The following is a 19,424-nucleotide window of genomic DNA, read 5'->3' as shown; positions in this document are numbered from 1 at the left end:
CTCCATTACCTCACATAATCACAATATTTTTGTGTGTAGAAAGAACATTTAAGATTTACTCTATTAGGGGGCGGAAGATGGCGGCGTGAGTAGAGCAGCGGAAATCTCCTCCCAAAACAGCATATATCTATGAAAATATAACAAAGACAACCCTTCCTAGAATAAAGACCAGAGGACACAGGACAATATCCAGACCACATCCACACCTGAGAGAACCCAGCGCCTCGCGAAGGGGGTAAGATACAAGCCCCGGCCCCGCGGGAGCCGAGCGCCCCTCCCCCCAGCTCCCGGCGGGAGAAGAGCAGGCAGAGCGGGAGGGAGACGGAGCCCAGGGCTGCCGAACACCCAGCCCCAGCCATCCGGGCCAGAGTGCAGGGCCCTCGATACTGGGAAAACAGGGCAGAAAGAACAGTGAGCAGGCACTGGAGGCTGGGCGACAGAGGACATAAGAAAAGCGCGCGACCATTTTTTTTTTTTTTTGCTTTTTTGCTGCTTTGTTTTGGCGAGCGCTTTTTGGAAGTCTTAAAGGGACAGGGACCCCAATATTAGGGAAACAGGGCAGAAAGACCGGTGAGCAGAGGACTGAGGCTGGCACCGGAGAATAAAGAAAAACGAACGACCACCTTTTTTTTTTTTAATTAAAAAAAATTTTTTTTTTTAATTAAAAAAATTTTTTTTTCTTGTTTTTTTTGTGGTCGTTTTGTTTTGGCGGGTGCTTTTTGGAAGTCTTAAAGGGGCAGGGCGGGCCACTTAATCCAGAGGTAGGGAATCCGGGATCTCTGGGCACCCTAACCCCTGGGCTGCAGGGAGCAGGGAGGCCCCTTACGGAGATAAATAGCCTCCCAGCAGCTCCTGCTCCAACGCGACTCCACCATTTTGGAGTAGCTGCCCGAGCCAGGCCACGCCCACAGCAACAGCGGAGATTAACTCCATAGCAGCCGGGCAGGAAGCAGAAACCCTGTCTGCGCGCAGCTGCGCAGCACAAGCCACTAGAGGTCGCTGTTCTCCCAGGAGAGGAGGGCCACAAACCAACAAGAAAGGAAGTCCTTCCAGCCGTCACTCGTCCCAGTTCTGCAGACTATTCCTATCACCATGAAAAGGCAAAGCTACAGGCAGACAAAGATCACAGAGACAACACCAGAGAAGGAGACAGACCTAACCAGTCTTCCTGACAAAGAATTCAAAATAAGAATCATAAACATGCTGACAGAGATGCAGAGAAATACGCAAGAAAAATGGGATGAAGTCCGGAAAGAGATCACAGATGCCAGAAAGGAGATCGCAGAAATGAAACAAACTCTGGAAGGGTTTATAAGCAGAATGGATAGAATGCAAGAGGCCATTGATGGAATTGAAATCAGAGAACAGGAACGCATAGAAGCTGACATAGAGAGAGACAAAAGGATCTCCAGGAATGAAACAATATTAAGAGAACTGTGTGACCAATCTAAAAGGAGCAATATCCGTATTATAGGGGTCCCAGAAGAAGAAGAGAGAGGCAAAGAGATGGAAAGTATCTTAGAAGAAATAATTGCTGAAAACTTCCCCACACTGGGGGAGGAAGTAATCAAACAGACCACGGAAATACACAGAACCCCCAACAGAAAGGATCCAAGAAGGGCAACACCAAGACACATAATAATTAAAATGGCAAAGATCAAGGACAAGGAAAGAGTGTTAAAGGCAGCTAGAGAGAAAAAGGTCACCTATAAAGGGAAACCCATCAGGCTAACGTCAGATTTCTCAACAGAAACCCTACAGGCCAGAAGAGAATGGCATGATATATTTAATACAATGAAACAGAAGGGCCTTGAACCAAGGATACTGTATCCAGCACGACTATCATTCAAATATGACGGTGGGATTAAACAATTCCCAGACAAACAAAAGCTGAGGGAATTTGCTTTCCACAAACCACCTCTACAGAACATCTTACAGGGACTGCTCTAGATGGGAGCACTCCTAGAAAGAGCACAGCACAAAACACCCAACATATGAAGAATCGAGGAGGAGGAACAAGAAGGGACAGAAGAAAAGAATCTCCAGACAGTGTATATAACAGCTCAATAAGCGAGCTAAGTTAGGCAGTAAGATACTAAAGAGGCTAACCTTGAACCTTTGGTAACCACGAATTTAAAGCCTGCAATGGCAATAAGTACATATCTTTCAATAGTCACCCTAAATGTTAATGGGTTGAATGCACCAATCAAAAGACACAGAGTAACAGAATGGATAAAAAAGCAAGACCCATCTATATGCTGCTTACAAGAAACTCACCTCAAACCCAAAGACATGTACAGACTAAAAGTCAAGGGATGGAAAAACATATTTCAAGCAAACAACAGTGAGAAGAAAGCAGGGGTTGCAGTACTAATATCAGACAAAATAGACTTCAAAACAAAGAAAGTAACAAGAGATAAAGAAGGACACTACATAATTATAAAGGGCTCAGTCAAACAAGAGGATATAACCATTCTAAATATATATGCACCCAACACAGGAGCACCAGCATATGTGAAACAAATACTAACAGAACTAAAGGGGGATATAGACTGCAATGCATTCATTCTAGGAGACTTCAACACACCACTCACCCCAAAGGATAGATCCACTGGGCAGAAAATAAGTAAGGACACGGAAGCACTGAACAACACAGTAGAGCAGATGGACCTAATAGACATCTATAGAACTCTACATCCAAAAGCAGCGGGATATACATTCTTCTCAAGTGCACATGGAACATTCTCCAGAATAGACCACATACTAGGCCACAAAAAGAGCCTCAGAAAATTCCAAAAGATTGAAATCCTACCAACCAACTTTTCAGACCACAAAGGCATAAAACTAGAAATAAACTGTACAAAGAAAGCAAAGAGGCTCACGAACACATGGAGGCTTAACAACACGCTCCTAAATAATCAATGGATCAATGACCAAATCAAAATGGAGATCCAGCAATATATGGAAACAAATGACAACAACAACACTAAGCCCCAACTTCTGTGGGACGCAGCAAAAGCAGTCTTAAGAGGAAAGTATATAGCAATCCAAGCATATTTAAAAAAGGAAGAGCAATCCCAAATGAATGGTCTAATGTCACAATTATCGAAATTGGAAAAAGAAGAACAGATGAGGCCTAAGGTCAGCAGAAGGAGGGACATAATAAAGATCAGAGAAGAAATAAATAAAATTGAGAAGAATAAAACAATAGCAAAAATCAATGAAACCAAGAGCTGGTTCTTTGAGAAAATAAACAAAATAGATAAGCCTCTAGCCAGACTTATTAAGAAGAAAAGAGAGTCAACACAAATCAACAGTATCAGAAACGAGAAAGGAAAAATCACGACGGACCCCACGGAAATGCAAAGAATTATTGGAGAATACTATGAAAACCTATATGCTAACAAGCTGGGAAACCTAGGAGAAATGGACAACTTCCTAGAAAAATATAACCTTCCAAGATTGACCCAGGAAGAAACAGAAAATCTAAACAGACCAATTACCAGCAACGAAATTGAAGAGGTAATCAAAAAACTACCAAAGAACAAAACCCCCGGGCCAGATGGATTTACCTCGGAATTTTATCAGACATACAGGGAAGACATAATACCCATTCTCCTTAAAGTTTTCCAAAAAATAGAGGAGGAGGGGATACTCCCAAACTCATTCTATGAAGCTAACATCACCCTAATACCAAAACCAGGCAAAGACCCCACCAAAAAAGAAAACTACAGACCAATATCCCTGATGAACGTAGATGCAAAAATACTCAACAAAATATTAGCAAACCGAATTCAAAAATACATCAAAAGGATCATACACCATGACCAAGTGGGATTCATTCCAGGGATGCAAGGATGGTACAACATTCGAAAGTCCATCAACATCATCCACCACATCAACAAAAAGAAAGACAAAAACCACATGATCATCTCCATAGATGCTGAAAAAGCATTTGACAAAGTTCAACATCCATTCATGTTAAAAACTCTCAGCAAAATGGGAATAGAGGGCAAGTACCTCAACATAATAAAGGCCATCTATGATAAACCCACAGCCAACATTATATTGAACAGCGAGAAGCTGAAAGCATTTCCTCTGAGATCGGGAACTAGACAGGGATGCCCACTCTCTCCACTGTTATTTAACATAGTACTGGAGGTCCTAGCCACGGCAATCAGACAAAATAAAGAAATACAAGGAATCCAGATTGGTAAAGAAGAAGTTAAACTGTCACTATTTGCAGATGACATGATACTGTACATAAAAAACCCTAAAGATTCCACCCCAAAACTACTAGAACTGATATCGGAATACAGCAAAGTTGCAGGATACAAAATCAACACACAGAAATCTGTGGCTTTCCTATATACTAACAATGAACCAACAGAGAGAGAAATCAGGAAAACAACTCCATTCACAATTGCATCAAAAAAAATAAAATACCTAGGAATAAACCTAACCAAAGAAGTGAAAGACTTATACTCTGAAAACTACAAGTCACTCTTAAGAGAAATTAAAGGGGACACTAACAGATGGAAACTCATCCCATGCTCGTGGCTAGGAAGAATTAATATCGTTAAAATGGCCATCCTGCCCAAAGCAATATACAGATTTGATGCAATCCCTATGAAACTACCAGCAACATTCTTCAATGAACTGGAACAAATAATTCAAAAATTCATATGGAAAAACCAAAGACCCCGAATAGCCAAAGCAATCCTGAGAAAGAAGAATAAAGTAGGGGGGATCTCACTCCCCAACTTCAAGCTCTACTATAAAGCCATAGTAATCAAGACAATTTGGTACTGGCACAAGAGCAGAGCCACAGACCAATGGAACAGACTAGAGAATCCAGACATTAACCCAGACATATATGGTCAATTAATATTTGATAAAGGAGCCATGGACATACAATGGCGAAATGACAGTCTCTTCAACAGGTGGTGCTGGCAAAACTGGACAGCTACATGTAGGAGAATGAAACTGGACCATTGTCTAACCCCATATACAAAAGTAAACTCAAAATGGATCAAAGACCTGAATGTAAGCCATGAAACCATTAAACTCTTGGAAGAAAACATAGGCGAAAACCTCTTAGACATAAACATGAGTGACCTCTTCTTGAACATATCTCCCCGGGCAAGGAAAACAACAGCAAAAATGAGTAAGTGGGACTATATTAAGCTGAAAAGCTTCTGTACAGCAAAAGACACCATCAATAGAACAAGAAGGATCCCTACAGTATGGGAGAATATATTTGAAAATGACACATCCGATAAAGGCTTGACGTCCAGAATATATAAGGAGCTCTCACGCCTCAACAAACAAAAAACAAATAACCCAATTAAAAAATGGGCAGAGGAACTGAACAGACAGTTCTCCAAAAAAGAAATACAGATGGCCAACAGACACATGAAAAGATGCTCCACATCGCTAATTATCAGAGAAATGCAAATTAAAACTACAATGAGGTATCACCTCACACCAGTAAGGATGGCTGCCATCCAAAAGACAAACAACAACAAATGTTGGCGAGGCTGTGGAGAAAGGGGAACCCTCCTACACTGCTGGTGGGAATGTAAGTTAGTTCAACCATTGTGGAAAGCAGTATGGAGGTACATCAAAATGCTCAAAACAGACTTACCATTTGACCCAGGAATTGCACTCCTAGGAATTTACCCTAAGAATGCAGCAATCAAGTTTGAGAAAGACAGATGCACCCCTATGTTTATTGCAGCACTATTTACAATAGCCAAGAATTGGAAGCAACCTAAATGTCCATCAATAGATGAATGGATAAAGAAGATGTGGTACATATACACAATGGAATACTACTCAGCTATAAGAAAAGGGCAAATCCAATCATTTGCAGCAACATGGATGGAGCTGGAGGGTATTATGCTCAGTGAAACAAGCCAAGCGGAGAAAGAGAAATACCAAATGATTTCACTTATCTGTGGAATATAAGAACAAAGGAAAAACTGAAGGAACAAAACAGCAGCAGAATCACAGAACTCAAGAATGGACTAACAGGTACCAAAGGGAAAGGGACTGGGGAGGATGGGTGGGTAGGGAGGGATAAGGGGGGGAGAAGTAGGGGGGTATTAAGATTAACATGCATGGGGGGTAGGAGAAAAGGGAGGGCTGTACAACTCAGAGAAGGCAAGTAGTGATTCTACAACATTTTGCTATGCTGATGGACAGTGACTGTAAAGGGGTTTATAGGGGAGACCTGGTATAGGGGAGAGCCTAGTAAACATAATATTCGTCATGTAAGTGTAGATTAGTGATAGCAAAAAAAAAAAAAAAAAAAAAAAAAAAAAGGGCAGTTCCTGTGTGGTAACCTCCAACGAGTTCTACACAAGGGTATAAAGGGCATATAAAAGGGTAGGCAAAGGGTCTGTTTGTGTTTATACAGAGGATCAAAGCCTAATTGGGCTACCCCGAAAATGAACTAAGATACGATATGAAAAAGAACTTCCAACATCTGCACCCTCTGGAAGACTCATGCCAGAAGATGATCATCAAAAAACCCCAACAAAGATCCACGCACTGCTACAGCTGTAGATGCACTCATCCCACCAGTTCCTGGACCTGCCATGGGAATGAGGAAGGAGATATCTAAGCTGGCCTGTGCATACAGTAAAACAACAAATTTGACTGGATCTATACTGTTGGAACTCAACCAAGAATTTGGAGAAGTGCAAATTGTAGCGCTCCAAAGTCTTACAACTACAAACTATTTATTGTTAAAAGAACATATGGCATGTGAACAGTCCCCAGGAATGGGTTGTTTTCATTTGTCTGATTTCTCTCAGACTGTTCAAGTTCATTTGGACAATATCCACCATATCATAGATAAGTTTTCACAAATGCCTAAGGTGCCTAACTGGTTTTCTTGGTTTCACTGCAGATGGCTGGTAATTACAGATATGCCTTGGTTATGTAACTATACTCCTATTATGTTAATGTGTGTGTGCAATTTAAGTAGTCGCTTAAAACCTATACATGCTGAAGTTACTCTACAAGAAGATATATCAAAGAAATAATCAATCTTCCCATGTTTTCTTCCGCCTGCTACTTCTATAGCTTTTCTTCTTCCTTCCTAATTACAACCCTTAAATAGAATTCGTGCCTCATATCAAATTTACCGAGTATCATAATTCTTCCAAGTGGTAAAGATACCTCAAGACAAATGCTGGGCATAGAAGCCACAGGGCATAAATATTCAAAGAAGTAAAAAGTTAACTTTTTCAAACAATAAGGCTTCTCTCTCACTTACCAACTTCACATTTCCCTGTATGGCCCCGGAAGATGACTGGTTAGCCAGAGACGGGTAAGATTCCTCAAGGGAGGAACAACCTAAGACAGGCACAGTCGCAGGGGGGCCATCAGGTGAGAAATTGGGGATCAACAGAGGTGAGGCTTAGAACCTCACCCCCCCGTTCTGAGAGAAATCTTCTGCATACGTGGATGTTTTATTGCCCTGGTCTAGCTTGGATTAACACATAGTCTACAGGCACACACCTGATCATCTACATGTGCTCTCTTACAACACTAAACTATGTTTTCTACCTTTATCTTGTATCTACCTACCACTTCAGCATTTTATTAAAAATAATAATAATAAAGAGAGAAATGTGGTATCCACATATAAATCAAGTATAAAAACCAAATGAGTATTCATATTTGAACTGACTGTTTATAGTTCATAATGCATGAGCAAAACCGAAAGTTTCTGTGATGACTGCCCTTGTACTGTTCACTATGTAACTTATTCATTATGTAAGAATTTGTTCTACATGTAAAAACTTGTTTGTTATGCCTCAGAAGATTGGAGACTGACAAAAATTAGGCTTGGGGTGGAATAATGATTGTGCATTGAGCATTGACTCCCCTATACAGAATTTTATTGTCGTTAACAACCATTTGATCAATAAATATGAGAGATGCCCTCACAGAAAAAAAAAAAAAAAAAAAAAAAAGGACAGACTTCCAATGGTAAAATAAATTAGTAACCGGGATGTAAGGTATAGCATAAGGAATATAGTCAAGATATTGTAACAGCCTGGTAGGGTGATAGCTGGAACCTAGAATTATGTATATAAATGTTCTACCACTGTGTTGTACACTTGAAACTCATGTAATGTAATAGTGTGTGTCAACTACCCTTCAATAAAAAATAATTATTAAAATTAAAAAAAAAAAAAAAAAAAAAAAAAGATTTACTCTATTAGCAACCTCCAAGTATATGACGCTGTATTGTTAACTATAGGTAAATGACTTATTTTAAAACTGTCCTTCCTAATTGTCCTAGTTTTTTATTTTGAAAGACTTTTAATTCAATTACAACTGTTTAAAGTCTTCCACTTTTAACTATTATTTAGAACTTTGCTTTTACATTATTTGGAAGCAGAATATTTGTCTATCCCCAAAAGATTCTCAAAGTACTACTACTTTGTTATTCTAGTCATTATTGGGAACAGCTCCTTAATATAGGGCTTGAAATCTAATCCCAAGTTTCCCAGTACATCAGTTTGATCTTAGGCAAGTCTTCTAATCTCTGGGTCTGTGTTCTCATCAGTTGGGTTAGACTTGTGTAAAGGTCCAATGCACAAATTCAGTGGATTGGAAAAGATACTTTTGTGTTGTTAGCCCTTCACAATTTCCCTTTTTTAATAGCATGTCCACTATAGAGCATTAAAAGAAGGCAAAGGAGATACAACTCATCCAACTTGCAATTAATGTCCAAACAAGTGGAGAATAAAATTTACAGTTCACTTGAGATAAAAGGGTTGTCAGGTGAAGGGTAGGTGGGTAGATTCCTGCACTTCTCAAATACTTCATTCAAAAAGTGGATTTGTTAAGTTCCTACTATGTATATGCAAGGCACTGTGTTAGGCACCAGGAATGCGGTACCACATAGGGCAGATGAGGTCCCTGCCCCTCACAGCAAGGGAGGCAATGTGGCCAACTGGTTCAAGAACAGACTTCTCTATGCTTCCATTTCCTCCTCTGTAAATTGGGATAATGGTAGCACCTCCCTCACAAGTGTTGTGGTAGGAATTAAATGCATTAATATGTGTAAAGTGCTTAGGACAGAACCTGGATACATGGATACCCTATGACCCACATCCCACTCCTGGGTATATACTCAAAAGAAATGCATACATATGTTTATTGGGAGACATGCACAGGAATTTTTGTAGCAGAATTATTCATACTAGCTCCAATTTGAAAACAATGGTCATATCTAACAGTGGAATAGATAAGAAGGTAGTGGCATCTATAATCCTGTAGTGGAATATTCTACAGCAAGAAAAAAGAATGAACTGCTACAAGTAAAATAATGGCTAAATCTTACAAGAAGCTTGACCTTAAACCACGCATACTAAAAGAAAAGAATATCTTGTATAATACCAAAATTAATCTATGGTAATAGAGGTCAGAATAGTGATAACCATTATGGGGTCTAGGAGGATGATAAATGACTGGGATACCTCCAGGGAGCTAATGTAATGTTTTATATCTTGGTTTGAGTGATAACTGCATGAGTGTTCACTTTGTAAAACTTGAGCTCTTCAACATTTTTGTGTACTCAATAACAATTTGACAGATTATAAATAAATAAGATGCTAAAATTAGATTATCCTAGAAATCTAGAGAGGTGCAGTGATTTGCTCTGTGTTGAGTTACTAGGGTCAGAGAAATATTAGATCCCAAGTTTTCTGATTCTCAGTCTGGTGCTTTTTCTTCTGCATTTTTCTCCTATATGCTCTACTACATCATATTACCTTTTCTGATAATATGTAAGGAATCATTTTGAAATTACAGCTCACATAGTTCTGTTTGCCCTTGAGTTTAACTTATTTGCAGAATTACTAAAATGTTACATCCATTACTACCTACCTTTGGAGAAAACCAAAATCTAGAACTTAGTAGGTTGTGTGGTTTTTCCTTTTACACCCCAGTTTTCTGATAGCAGTCACTATAAAGTGTCATTTTAAATGCTTATGATGAATCCACAGTCGTGAAGAAATTTCTGACTCTGGGAAAGTTTCCATTTACTGTTATTTTTACTCATAATGCTCATGAAAGAAATTATTTCTCAGCCTTTTTTGCTCTCACAGCTCATAAACAGTATATTTAGTCTACTTTGTCAAGGACAAGAATAAACATCTCTGTTATCAGGAAAAAGCAACAGAAGTTTTTCTTAATATAAGAACTTGGCATCTCAGGCTCTTACCATCTTTGTGTGCTTTTCTCTTGATGCTCAAAATTCTTGGGATTTTGGTGTGACCTTCAACTAATTCTTAAAAACAAAACAACATAGGAAAAGAATCTTCTATGACATCATTTAAACTACATTAGTCTTCAAGCACTCAAGTACACTCAAGTAAGAACATTCAAGCAATTGGACAGATAAAGAAGAATGAGTTTAAGAATCAGGAATATTTTGGTATAATATTTGGAAAGAAATTGAAATTTTTGACTTAAATTAGCCATGTGTTTTCTAACAATTTTTTGGGTCATTTGAACATACAATAGTGTTAGGATTTTGTTTTGGAAGACTTTCTTGCTTAGTTACAATGTGGGGAGGAAATTGTGTAGAATTTTTATTTTAAGAAGTCAATTTCAAGTTTACCATGTTTCCATTTGGCAGTTGTGAGAGTTGGTCTTCTTAGGATACAGTCAACTTCTTCATAAAATCCCATTTTCCTTTGAGGGTTGCCATTTTTCTTTTGTAAAACTCTGTATTCATATTTTAAATTTTTGTATTCGGCATGACATTGTTTCCAGTCTCTGTCTATTCCAAATTGCATTAGTCTTCTGGCAATTTCCTCAAATATTTCTTTATGTCTTGTGGCTCCTTTAAGCATTTGCTTGATTTTTTCATCAGACCATATGTGTATAAGTGCTCTGACCTCATTGTCATACCAGTGTTTTCCAGCCTCTGTGTCACTGTTATAATCTGTAAATGACTTTTAGCATCTTCTACAGGAATATGGTTACCTATAAATCAACATGATTTATAATTATTCAAACTTGCAGGTAAATCTTGTATTTGAATATCATTCATTTAAAACAACTTGGATTGATGTAAAGTCTGAGAATTATAATAATTTCAATATGAGGGTCAAATTTTTTTTCATTCATACTCAAATTATCTCAAAAATTTTAAGGCAGACTAATCCCCAAAATTGGTGAGAATAATTTACTTGCTTTTCATCAGTGGGTAATCTTAATTGGATATTTATGAATATGAACAGTTTCAGTGTTTACTAATTTCTTTTAGTAAGAAGTAGGCATAGACATTTTCCTTACTCCCCTACCATAATCTGTACCACTTCAGGTATAATGAAGCATTTGGGTAATACTCAATAAAGATCTTCCCTGTAACTCCTTAAACTGGCATATGTTAGATTTTAAAACCAAAATAATATTTACAATTCAACAATTTAGGCCTTGTACCTGTCCCGGTGATACCTTGTGCTGTGGGGCTGCCCACCTCTTGTGAAGCAGTACTTATGGTGTCTTCCTCTGTCAGAAAACAAAGAATAGCAATTTAAATTTGTTCACAAAATTCTAATCTACTTTTTGCAACTGAAGATTGTGTTGAAAAACCAAATAAGACTGGATTCCAGCATTGAAACTACTCAACACCAGAAACATTTGTCATCTCTAACCAAATTTTAAAATGGACTTAGAGGATTCACCCCCTTCAAAATCTTGAAAGAATTCTGCCTTCAAAGTCAGAAGGCAGTATACTCTATTTGGGAGTATAATAGCACTTTTAGATCCAATTTTGTAACATCTTTCATTGTTAATTTTTAATTCTTGACAGAGAGCTTTTACATGTCTTTTTTAAACTTGATCCTCATTTTAACTAACAGTGATCCTTATTGCAATACATATAAAGAAATAAAAGACTGTAAGATTAGGTGGTTTAAACAGTAGACGGGTGATAAACATTTCAGGAAACTAATGGTGCTTAGCCTGGTAAATATATAACATGGATTTATTCTAGTGTACTAGTGTATGTGTAGGATGTTTGCAAGTCCCTAAATTTAGCATCTTTTAAGGATAGATGAGTGGTTTTGTTATGTTTCCATACCAACTGGGCATACTGCGATTCAATTTTGACACTAACTACCCTGGAATTAGCTTTATACTTTGCAGCTTCAAGGGCCCAGTCTTCCACAAGACTGCCCCTTACTTAATTCAGATGCCAGCCACCCTGTCAGCTGACAGGCTACAAATTCAGGGGGTGCCATGACCACCTCAGATTTGATAATTTGCTATAATGACTCACAGAATTTTAGGAAAGCACTATACTTAGGATTACAATTTTATTTTAAGAGGTATAAATCAGGAACAGCCAAATGAAGAAACATATAGAGCAAGGTCTGAGAGAGTCCCAATGCAGAGCTTCTATGCTTTCTCTCTGTGGAGTCAGGGCGTGTCACCCTCTCAGCCCATAAGTGTGTTTACCAACCAGAGAACATTTCTGATCCAGAGTTTTTATTGACATGATTGATTATGGCATGATTACTTAAATCATTGGCCACATGCTTGAACTCAATCTTCAAACTCACTCTCCTGCTGGAGGAGAGGCTGGCCCAGAATTCCAAACCTCTAATCACAAAGTTGGTCTTTTTGGTGACCAGGTCTGTCTTGAAGCTATCTTAGAAACCCACTTTTTTGGATCATCGCATTAGAATGAAAAAGACACTACATCTGGAAATTAACCCCAAGGTTTTTGAAGCTTTGTACCAAGAACTGGGGACAAAGACAAGATAAATTTTTTATTATGCCACAGCTTCTTTAAAGTTTATTAAAATATAAATAGTAAGAATTAGGGGGGAAAAAAATCACACCTTTATAATTAATAAGTTGCCTGTATTTAAATTTACCAGCTTACCTAAGTCTGAGCATTCTTTTTTTTGCATTTATAATTTTTGAGTTCTCTGAAATTTTAATAATCAAGTCTTTCTTTGGATCTTATGGATTAAAATTTTTTAAGTTCTTAGTATTGTGTTTTATATGACTAAAGTACATTAGTTTATATAATAATTTTATTAAGATTATCCAAATTGTATGAAAGATATATTAAAGTGTTTAAATATTCCATCTTCAAGAAACTTATTTCCCAGTTTTGGTCTTTTAAGAAATAAATGAATTGGAGAAAATGAAATGCTGTGTACCTTGTGAGATACTAACAATAAATAATTTAATGCCCTCTGCTGGTCACCACAGTGATAATTTTTGTTAAACTGTGGGGACAGTGAGTATTTTAATTTTGGAAAGATGTTTTACTGCAGTCAAAGGAAAATAGTTTTAAGATTATTCCTAAATGGAACAACGTAGTTTTTCGCCTGTGATTTTCTAGGCCAATAATAGAAGTGACCTTCTCCAATAGGATATATATGCCTGTTTCCACCCCTCAGAGCCAAAATTGATCTACCTGTGATTGTCCTATGCTAGAAGCAGTAACTTTCAAGAATACCAAGATGTTGAGGTATTCCATCTCATATAAATGGCAACTGACATTGGAGATGAAGTAAGTCATTTTTGTTAGTTTTGTTTCTCCTATGGAGAAAAGGCAAGTAGATGATAAGGTTGTCAAACACAAATTTGTTTTTAGGCTAACAGTCCTTTCTCCTGTAGTAACTTTCTGATTGCTTTTATCCTCTTATACCTCAGACACAGAGAAAGATTAAATAATTTTAGATCCAAAGAAAGTTACTTATTTTCACGGACCATTTCTTTTAAGTTACTGTAATAGGTGTAGCCTAAGAGTTCTATGATTGTTCCCAGTGATTAACTTCTTTCACATTGCATTAGTCATACATTTTTTAAGTGATAATTTATTAGAATTAGCTAAATTTCCCTGAATGGGTTCAAATTGGAGTTTATTACTCTCTTCATCCCTCTGCTGATCTTACTCTCTAAACCTCACAACCTAGCTATGGTTTTCAACCCTGGCTGTACATGACGATCTATAAAGATACAGGTGTTTGAACCCACTCTACAACCTATGCTAGACCAAAATCTCTAGGTTTTACATTGGGAACTAATTAGATATCCACAATCCAGGGAGTCCACAACTCTAGCTGGATTTTTATTTGAAATAAGACAGAAGTTTATAGCATACATTGAAGATAGGAAAGAAATTACTTTTGAGATATCAGTTTTATGGCCAAGTGTCAGTGTTAACAATGTGTGGAGCAATAGCAACTTCACACATATTTCATAAGTAAAATATGTAAAATCAAAAGGAGGTAACCTCTATTTTTGCATAAGAATACCCATCACTTTGTTGTGGTTTTGTTTTTTAAAAAAAAGAACATTTGATGTGAATTTTTTCCCTGAAGAAAATATCTGTATCTTTATATCTTAACACAGCAGTTGTCTAAATAGTGGAGTGGTGATTCGTACATCAGTAGGTATATATTGTAGGTGTGCCTAAAATCCTTGCCTGTTTAAATTTGGTCTCTCTGTATTTGGCTGCTGGGATCCTTGTGGATTTGTATCTTGGCTTTTATTTTCATCTGAAAGTTTAAAATAACAGTTTCTAGAATGACTGTAAATATATCCTGTTTCATATTTTCTAAATATATTCCAGATAAATCATTAAACATGCCAAGCAATTTTGAAAGTCCTGCCCATTTACATTCAACTTAATCTTTTTCTTTTATATATAAAAAAGTTACCTTGAGTGTATTGAGTTTTCCAGAAGACTAACAAACTGCAATCTTCAGAGTGCTAATGTTTGTGGATTTTTTCACACAAGTCTTTCTTATTAAACACTGTAGTAATCTGATCTTAACTCTTAATGACAAGGGTCATTGCTGCAGTGTCCTCAGAAACCTTAGGAGCACAGACCTTTGTTTATCTTTGTTCATACCTCCTTGGTCAACTGCATGTTCCTGACTAGTTCGTCTCCTTAATTCCTTTTTATTTTCCCGTTGTTATTCTAGCAGCTTCCTTTTTACTATTGAGCTTTTAAATCAGTCATATCTGATATAACAGGAAAAAGTTTTCCAAGAGTGTGGGAAATTTGATTATCTGGTTTGTTAATCAACATTGATCTTTACATTTTCCAAGGCTATGTGAAGCCTTGGGCTGAAAGACTTATTTGCAAGGCCTGTAACAGGCTTCAGCTTGGGAGCTTGATGACCTCCCCTCCCCCAAAAACATTCTGGTGTCTGTAAAAGGAAAACCATCAGATGGGAAGCACTTATTCTCTTCCACCCCCTTAGAACCCCTGGTTTTCAGACTTGGGCATGCATCACAATCACCTGGAGGACTTAGCAGATTGCTGGTTCCCAACCTCAGAGTTTCTGATTCTGGATGGGACCCAAGAATTTGCATTTTGAGTATGTTCCCAAATGAAGCTGATGCTGCTACACTTTGAGAACAGCCATAGGGGACGTTAAACTGTTGTTAATAATTTCTCCCTTCCATTTCTGTATTTTGTAAATATGAGTGTTATCCAACCATACTTCATATAATGTTAAAACATTCTTGTATGTTTTTATAATATCTTAGATATTTGTAGCATATTATGTATTAAATGTAAAAACATTATAAAACCCATCATGAAGCCCCTACCCTCCTGACCTCCTCCAAACCTGTTTATCTCCCACAGGCCTCATCTCAGTGCTACTGCAGTGGGAATTAGGGCCTCAACATGAATTTTGGAGTGACACAGTTCACTTGGTAGCAACATCTTAGTATTTTGTCACACACACACAAAACAAAGAATATTGCTTTACCTGTGCCAGGATTTTGTTTTAGATCTGTGTCTTTTAGGTCTTCTGACATATTACTGACCAAGTCATCTTTGGCTGCATCTCCAGCAATGACTGTATGAACATAGTGAGATACATAGTGGTTTGGTGTTTATTCACTTTCAGAATTGTGTTTTTAAACTCTAATATATTGTTTTCCCTTTTAGAGTGAACCTGATGACTAAATACTATGGTTGTTTCCTTTTTGTAGTTTAGATTCCCCTCCCTTAAACAATTTTGTCTTAGGTTACTATAGATACCTGGTGTTACAAGTCCCTAACTAGGTCTTCTGACATATAACTGATGGAGTCACCTTTAGCTGCATCTACAGCAATTACTGTATGAACATAATCATGCCACTGCTAATGAGGCAGATGTATAGTTCTCTAGCAGTCCAGCTTCTTTCCTGTTCATTTTAGGACTTAACCACCATGTCCCAATCCTGATTTTCATCTTTCCCATCACAATTAGGACTGTATCATTTAAGGCAGATATTAAGATATAGAAACATTATGGTTAGTAGAGGTCTTTAAGAACATCTTGTCCATCCCCCATTAGAGTCATATATAGAAGAGATATTTGTTTGGTTCAAGGTTCCACAGAGACTGAGTTGAACTTGGATTTCCTGACTCTTGGTCTAGAACTCATCTAATTTATTGGTCATGTTTTTGGGTGTATTGTATCTCAATCCTTTGGGTTAAACTCTTTTTAAATAACTTTATGATGTGTCCCAGAAGAACTTATACTTCAGAGACATTCTTATAACTTGTATTTTTCTAAGTTCTTCATTGCCTTTTTTCTGATCACACAATTTTACCACAACTGGTATGAAAACTTGCTTTTACTTCTTCTATCCAGAGTTGCATTTCTGCTGTATTAAAACTGGTCTTTTTTTAAACTTCAGGAAATCCAGTTTATTTCCTCCTTTTGTATAACTTTATACCATTCTCTGTGTTCTGGGGGAGATCAAATATACATTAAATCTGTTCCGTGATAAATTCAGAAATTATCTTGTTGAATAGCATTTAATGAAACCTATTTAACATAAACTATATTCATGTTGTTATGCTGTTGACATTTTTAGCATGATATTAAGATTATTTTTCTTTGCCTTCCTACCTGTCTGGTCCTCTTCCATTTTTACATTGGCATGTCCTGTAACTTGTTCTCCATCTTGGGGTGCCTGCTCTTGTGATTTTTCTGTTTTATTATGTCCCAGAATAGCATCCAACTCAGTAAAAAATTTCATACTCTTAGTCATGCCCAGGTCTTGAGCCATTCTCACAATCTTGTATTCATGTTTTAAGTTTTTGTACTTTGTTCTGCACTGCTTCCAGTCTCTCCATTCCATATTTCTGAAGCTTGTCAGCGATTTGTTCAAATATTCTTTTATTTCTCACTCTTCCCTCTAGTTGTTGCTGTATGCTTTTATCAGACCAGATGCTTATTAGAGCCCTGACTTCTGGCACAGTCCAGTGTTTTCCTCCTTCATTTGCTACAGTTGGAATAAAAGTTGGATTCTTAGGGGATTCCATTATTGATGTAGAGTTACCTGTATCAGGTGGTGGGGGGAAGATATATATATATATGGGTTAATAGATAAGATATTTATCAGATAAGTAATTGGATGTAACATTAGTAAAGAAAGTAATTTTCTCCATAGGAGATGGAATACTGTAGGGAAAATGAAAGTTCCTATGGCCAGGATCCTTGCCTGACCCTAAACTACTTGATGTTATAATTGGCCTACTGTTAGGCAAATGCTTATACCCCCATTGGCAATGAGCCATTATTGTTGATGTTACTATATAAAGAGCTTGGCTCAGTGCTCTCTCTGGAGGCGGAGATGAAGATGGGCTTGCTGCATGCAGACTGCCACAGAGGCAGACATGATTCCAGCACTGGACCTGCCACCATAAGAATAAAGCTTGGCATAAACCCTTTTACCCCTAACATTCTGTTGTCACTTTTCAGTCTCACTGAATCCAGAGTGAACTTGCCCAGGGCTGAGACCCTCAGGTGAGACATTTGGCATAGTTGGCAGAATTTTCTGTAGGCCAAAAAATGGCACAGGCTGCCCTCATGGGAGGGCTACTTCTGTGGGCTGCCCTTATGGCTAGGAAAATACTGCAGGAATCCCTTATGGGTGAGGAGGAATTTAGATGTCCCCCAATAGGCAAGGACCATGATGGTTTTGTTTCTAAAGGAGTGGGCCCCTCCCTGGGACTTGGGGGAGGTGGAGGTGATGCCTGAGGCAGCGATAGAGGACCTCCATGAGACTGGGAGGTCCTTAGAGAAATACAGAGCCTTCAAGGTGGCAGGAACCATGGGTTGGCTATTCCTCACGGTATTAAAAAAGGCCATGGAGGAGAAGGATGGGCTCCTGCTAGGAGCATAAGAGGCAGCGCAAGAATGCAAGCTGTGAGGGTTGTGGAGGAGGAAAATGATTTGTTGGAAGAATAAGAAGACATCACAGCAAAGCACTGAGGAAAAGGTAAAGGCCATGAAGGAGGAGGGCGTGCTCCTACAAGAAGCACGAGAAGAGGCAGAATGAGAACACCAGCTGCGAAGTATTGAAGAGAAGCTAAGACAGTTGAAGACTGAGGTAGCATTGCTGCAAGGCACAGTAGAAAGGGTAAAGGATGTAGCAGAGGAGGCGCTTTGGGGAGTGGTGAGGAAGCAGCCAGCTCCAGTAACACTATACATAGACCACTCAGTAAGCCCTACAGGGAGAGGGGTAAAAGTTTGGTGTACTAGAGCTGGAACAGGACCCCCTACCTGCCATAGTCCTATCACAGGACCACTCTCTTGCACGCTCTTACCTGATGGACAAGATTTACCTATGTTAGTGTCATTAAAATGTGTGTCTTATTGCTCTTAAGGTTATCTCTTCTAATGTCTTTGTGGATTGGTCACACACCCTAGCAAAACTTCTACTCTCTGGGTGTGCACAGAGTTCCTTATCAGTACTGCTACTGGTGTCCTGTGGAAAGTGTGAATTGTGAACCAGGACTGGTTTGAATACAGCTGGAGTGACCACTTGGTGGCAGTCGATCTCCTCAGGATAGAGGATGACTATTATTCTAATAATTTTTGTTGTTACAAAGTTCCAGCTTTCCCACACAAGGATCATTGCAGAAGATTGATTTCTCCCATGGAAAGTGGTAGTCTTGAACTCATCTGAGTAGAATTGGTTTGAATACAACTAGAATGACTACTTGGTGACAGTCAATCTCCTCAGGCTTTTGAGGAGTATTACATTTCTTGCTGTTATCTGTATCATAACTTTTGTTGCTGTCTGTATGTTGTTGTTATCCTCTGTTGCTGTTGTGGGATCTGGTTACACAGGGACCACTGCAGAAGATTGAGGGCACATAGATTGTGAGGCAAGAATCCTGGAGGGGTGGAGTGTAGGGAAAATGAAAGTTCCTGTGGCAAGGATCCTCACCTGATACTAAACTACTTGATGATGTAATTGGCCTACTGTTAGGCTAATGCTTACACACCTGTTGGCAGTGAACCATTATTGTTAGTGTTACTATATAAAGAGCTTTGCCCTGTACTCTGCCTAGAGGCAGAGATGGAGACAGGCTTGCTGCATGCAGAGTGCCCCAGAGGCAGACATGA

The 19,424-nt window shown here is 38.3% G+C and overlaps 2 protein-coding genes across 4 annotated transcripts in view; one reads left to right on the top strand and one right to left on the bottom strand.

Moving 5' to 3' along the window:
- PPAT (phosphoribosyl pyrophosphate amidotransferase) overlaps window positions 1–19,424 on the top strand; it is a 45,347-nt gene that overhangs the window by 3,731 nt on the left and 22,192 nt on the right. The gene's annotated exons all lie outside the window — the stretch shown is intronic.
- PAICS (phosphoribosylaminoimidazole carboxylase and phosphoribosylaminoimidazolesuccinocarboxamide synthase) overlaps window positions 1–19,424 on the bottom strand; it is a 57,369-nt gene that overhangs the window by 30,424 nt on the left and 7,521 nt on the right. Inside the window, 3 exon segments of the mRNA XM_057502252.1 lie at window positions 10,250–10,315; window positions 16,917–17,140; window positions 17,142–17,292. Of these exon segments, the coding sequence (XP_057358235.1) occupies window positions 10,250–10,315; window positions 16,917–17,140; window positions 17,142–17,292 (441 nt within the window).

The sequence above is a fragment of the Manis pentadactyla genome, chromosome 5, assembly GCF_030020395.1.
Source record: "Manis pentadactyla isolate mManPen7 chromosome 5, mManPen7.hap1, whole genome shotgun sequence".
NCBI lineage: Eukaryota > Metazoa > Chordata > Mammalia > Pholidota > Manidae > Manis > Manis pentadactyla.
Note: the sequence above shows the minus strand (reverse complement) of the source record. Positions and strands in the feature narration are given on the sequence as shown.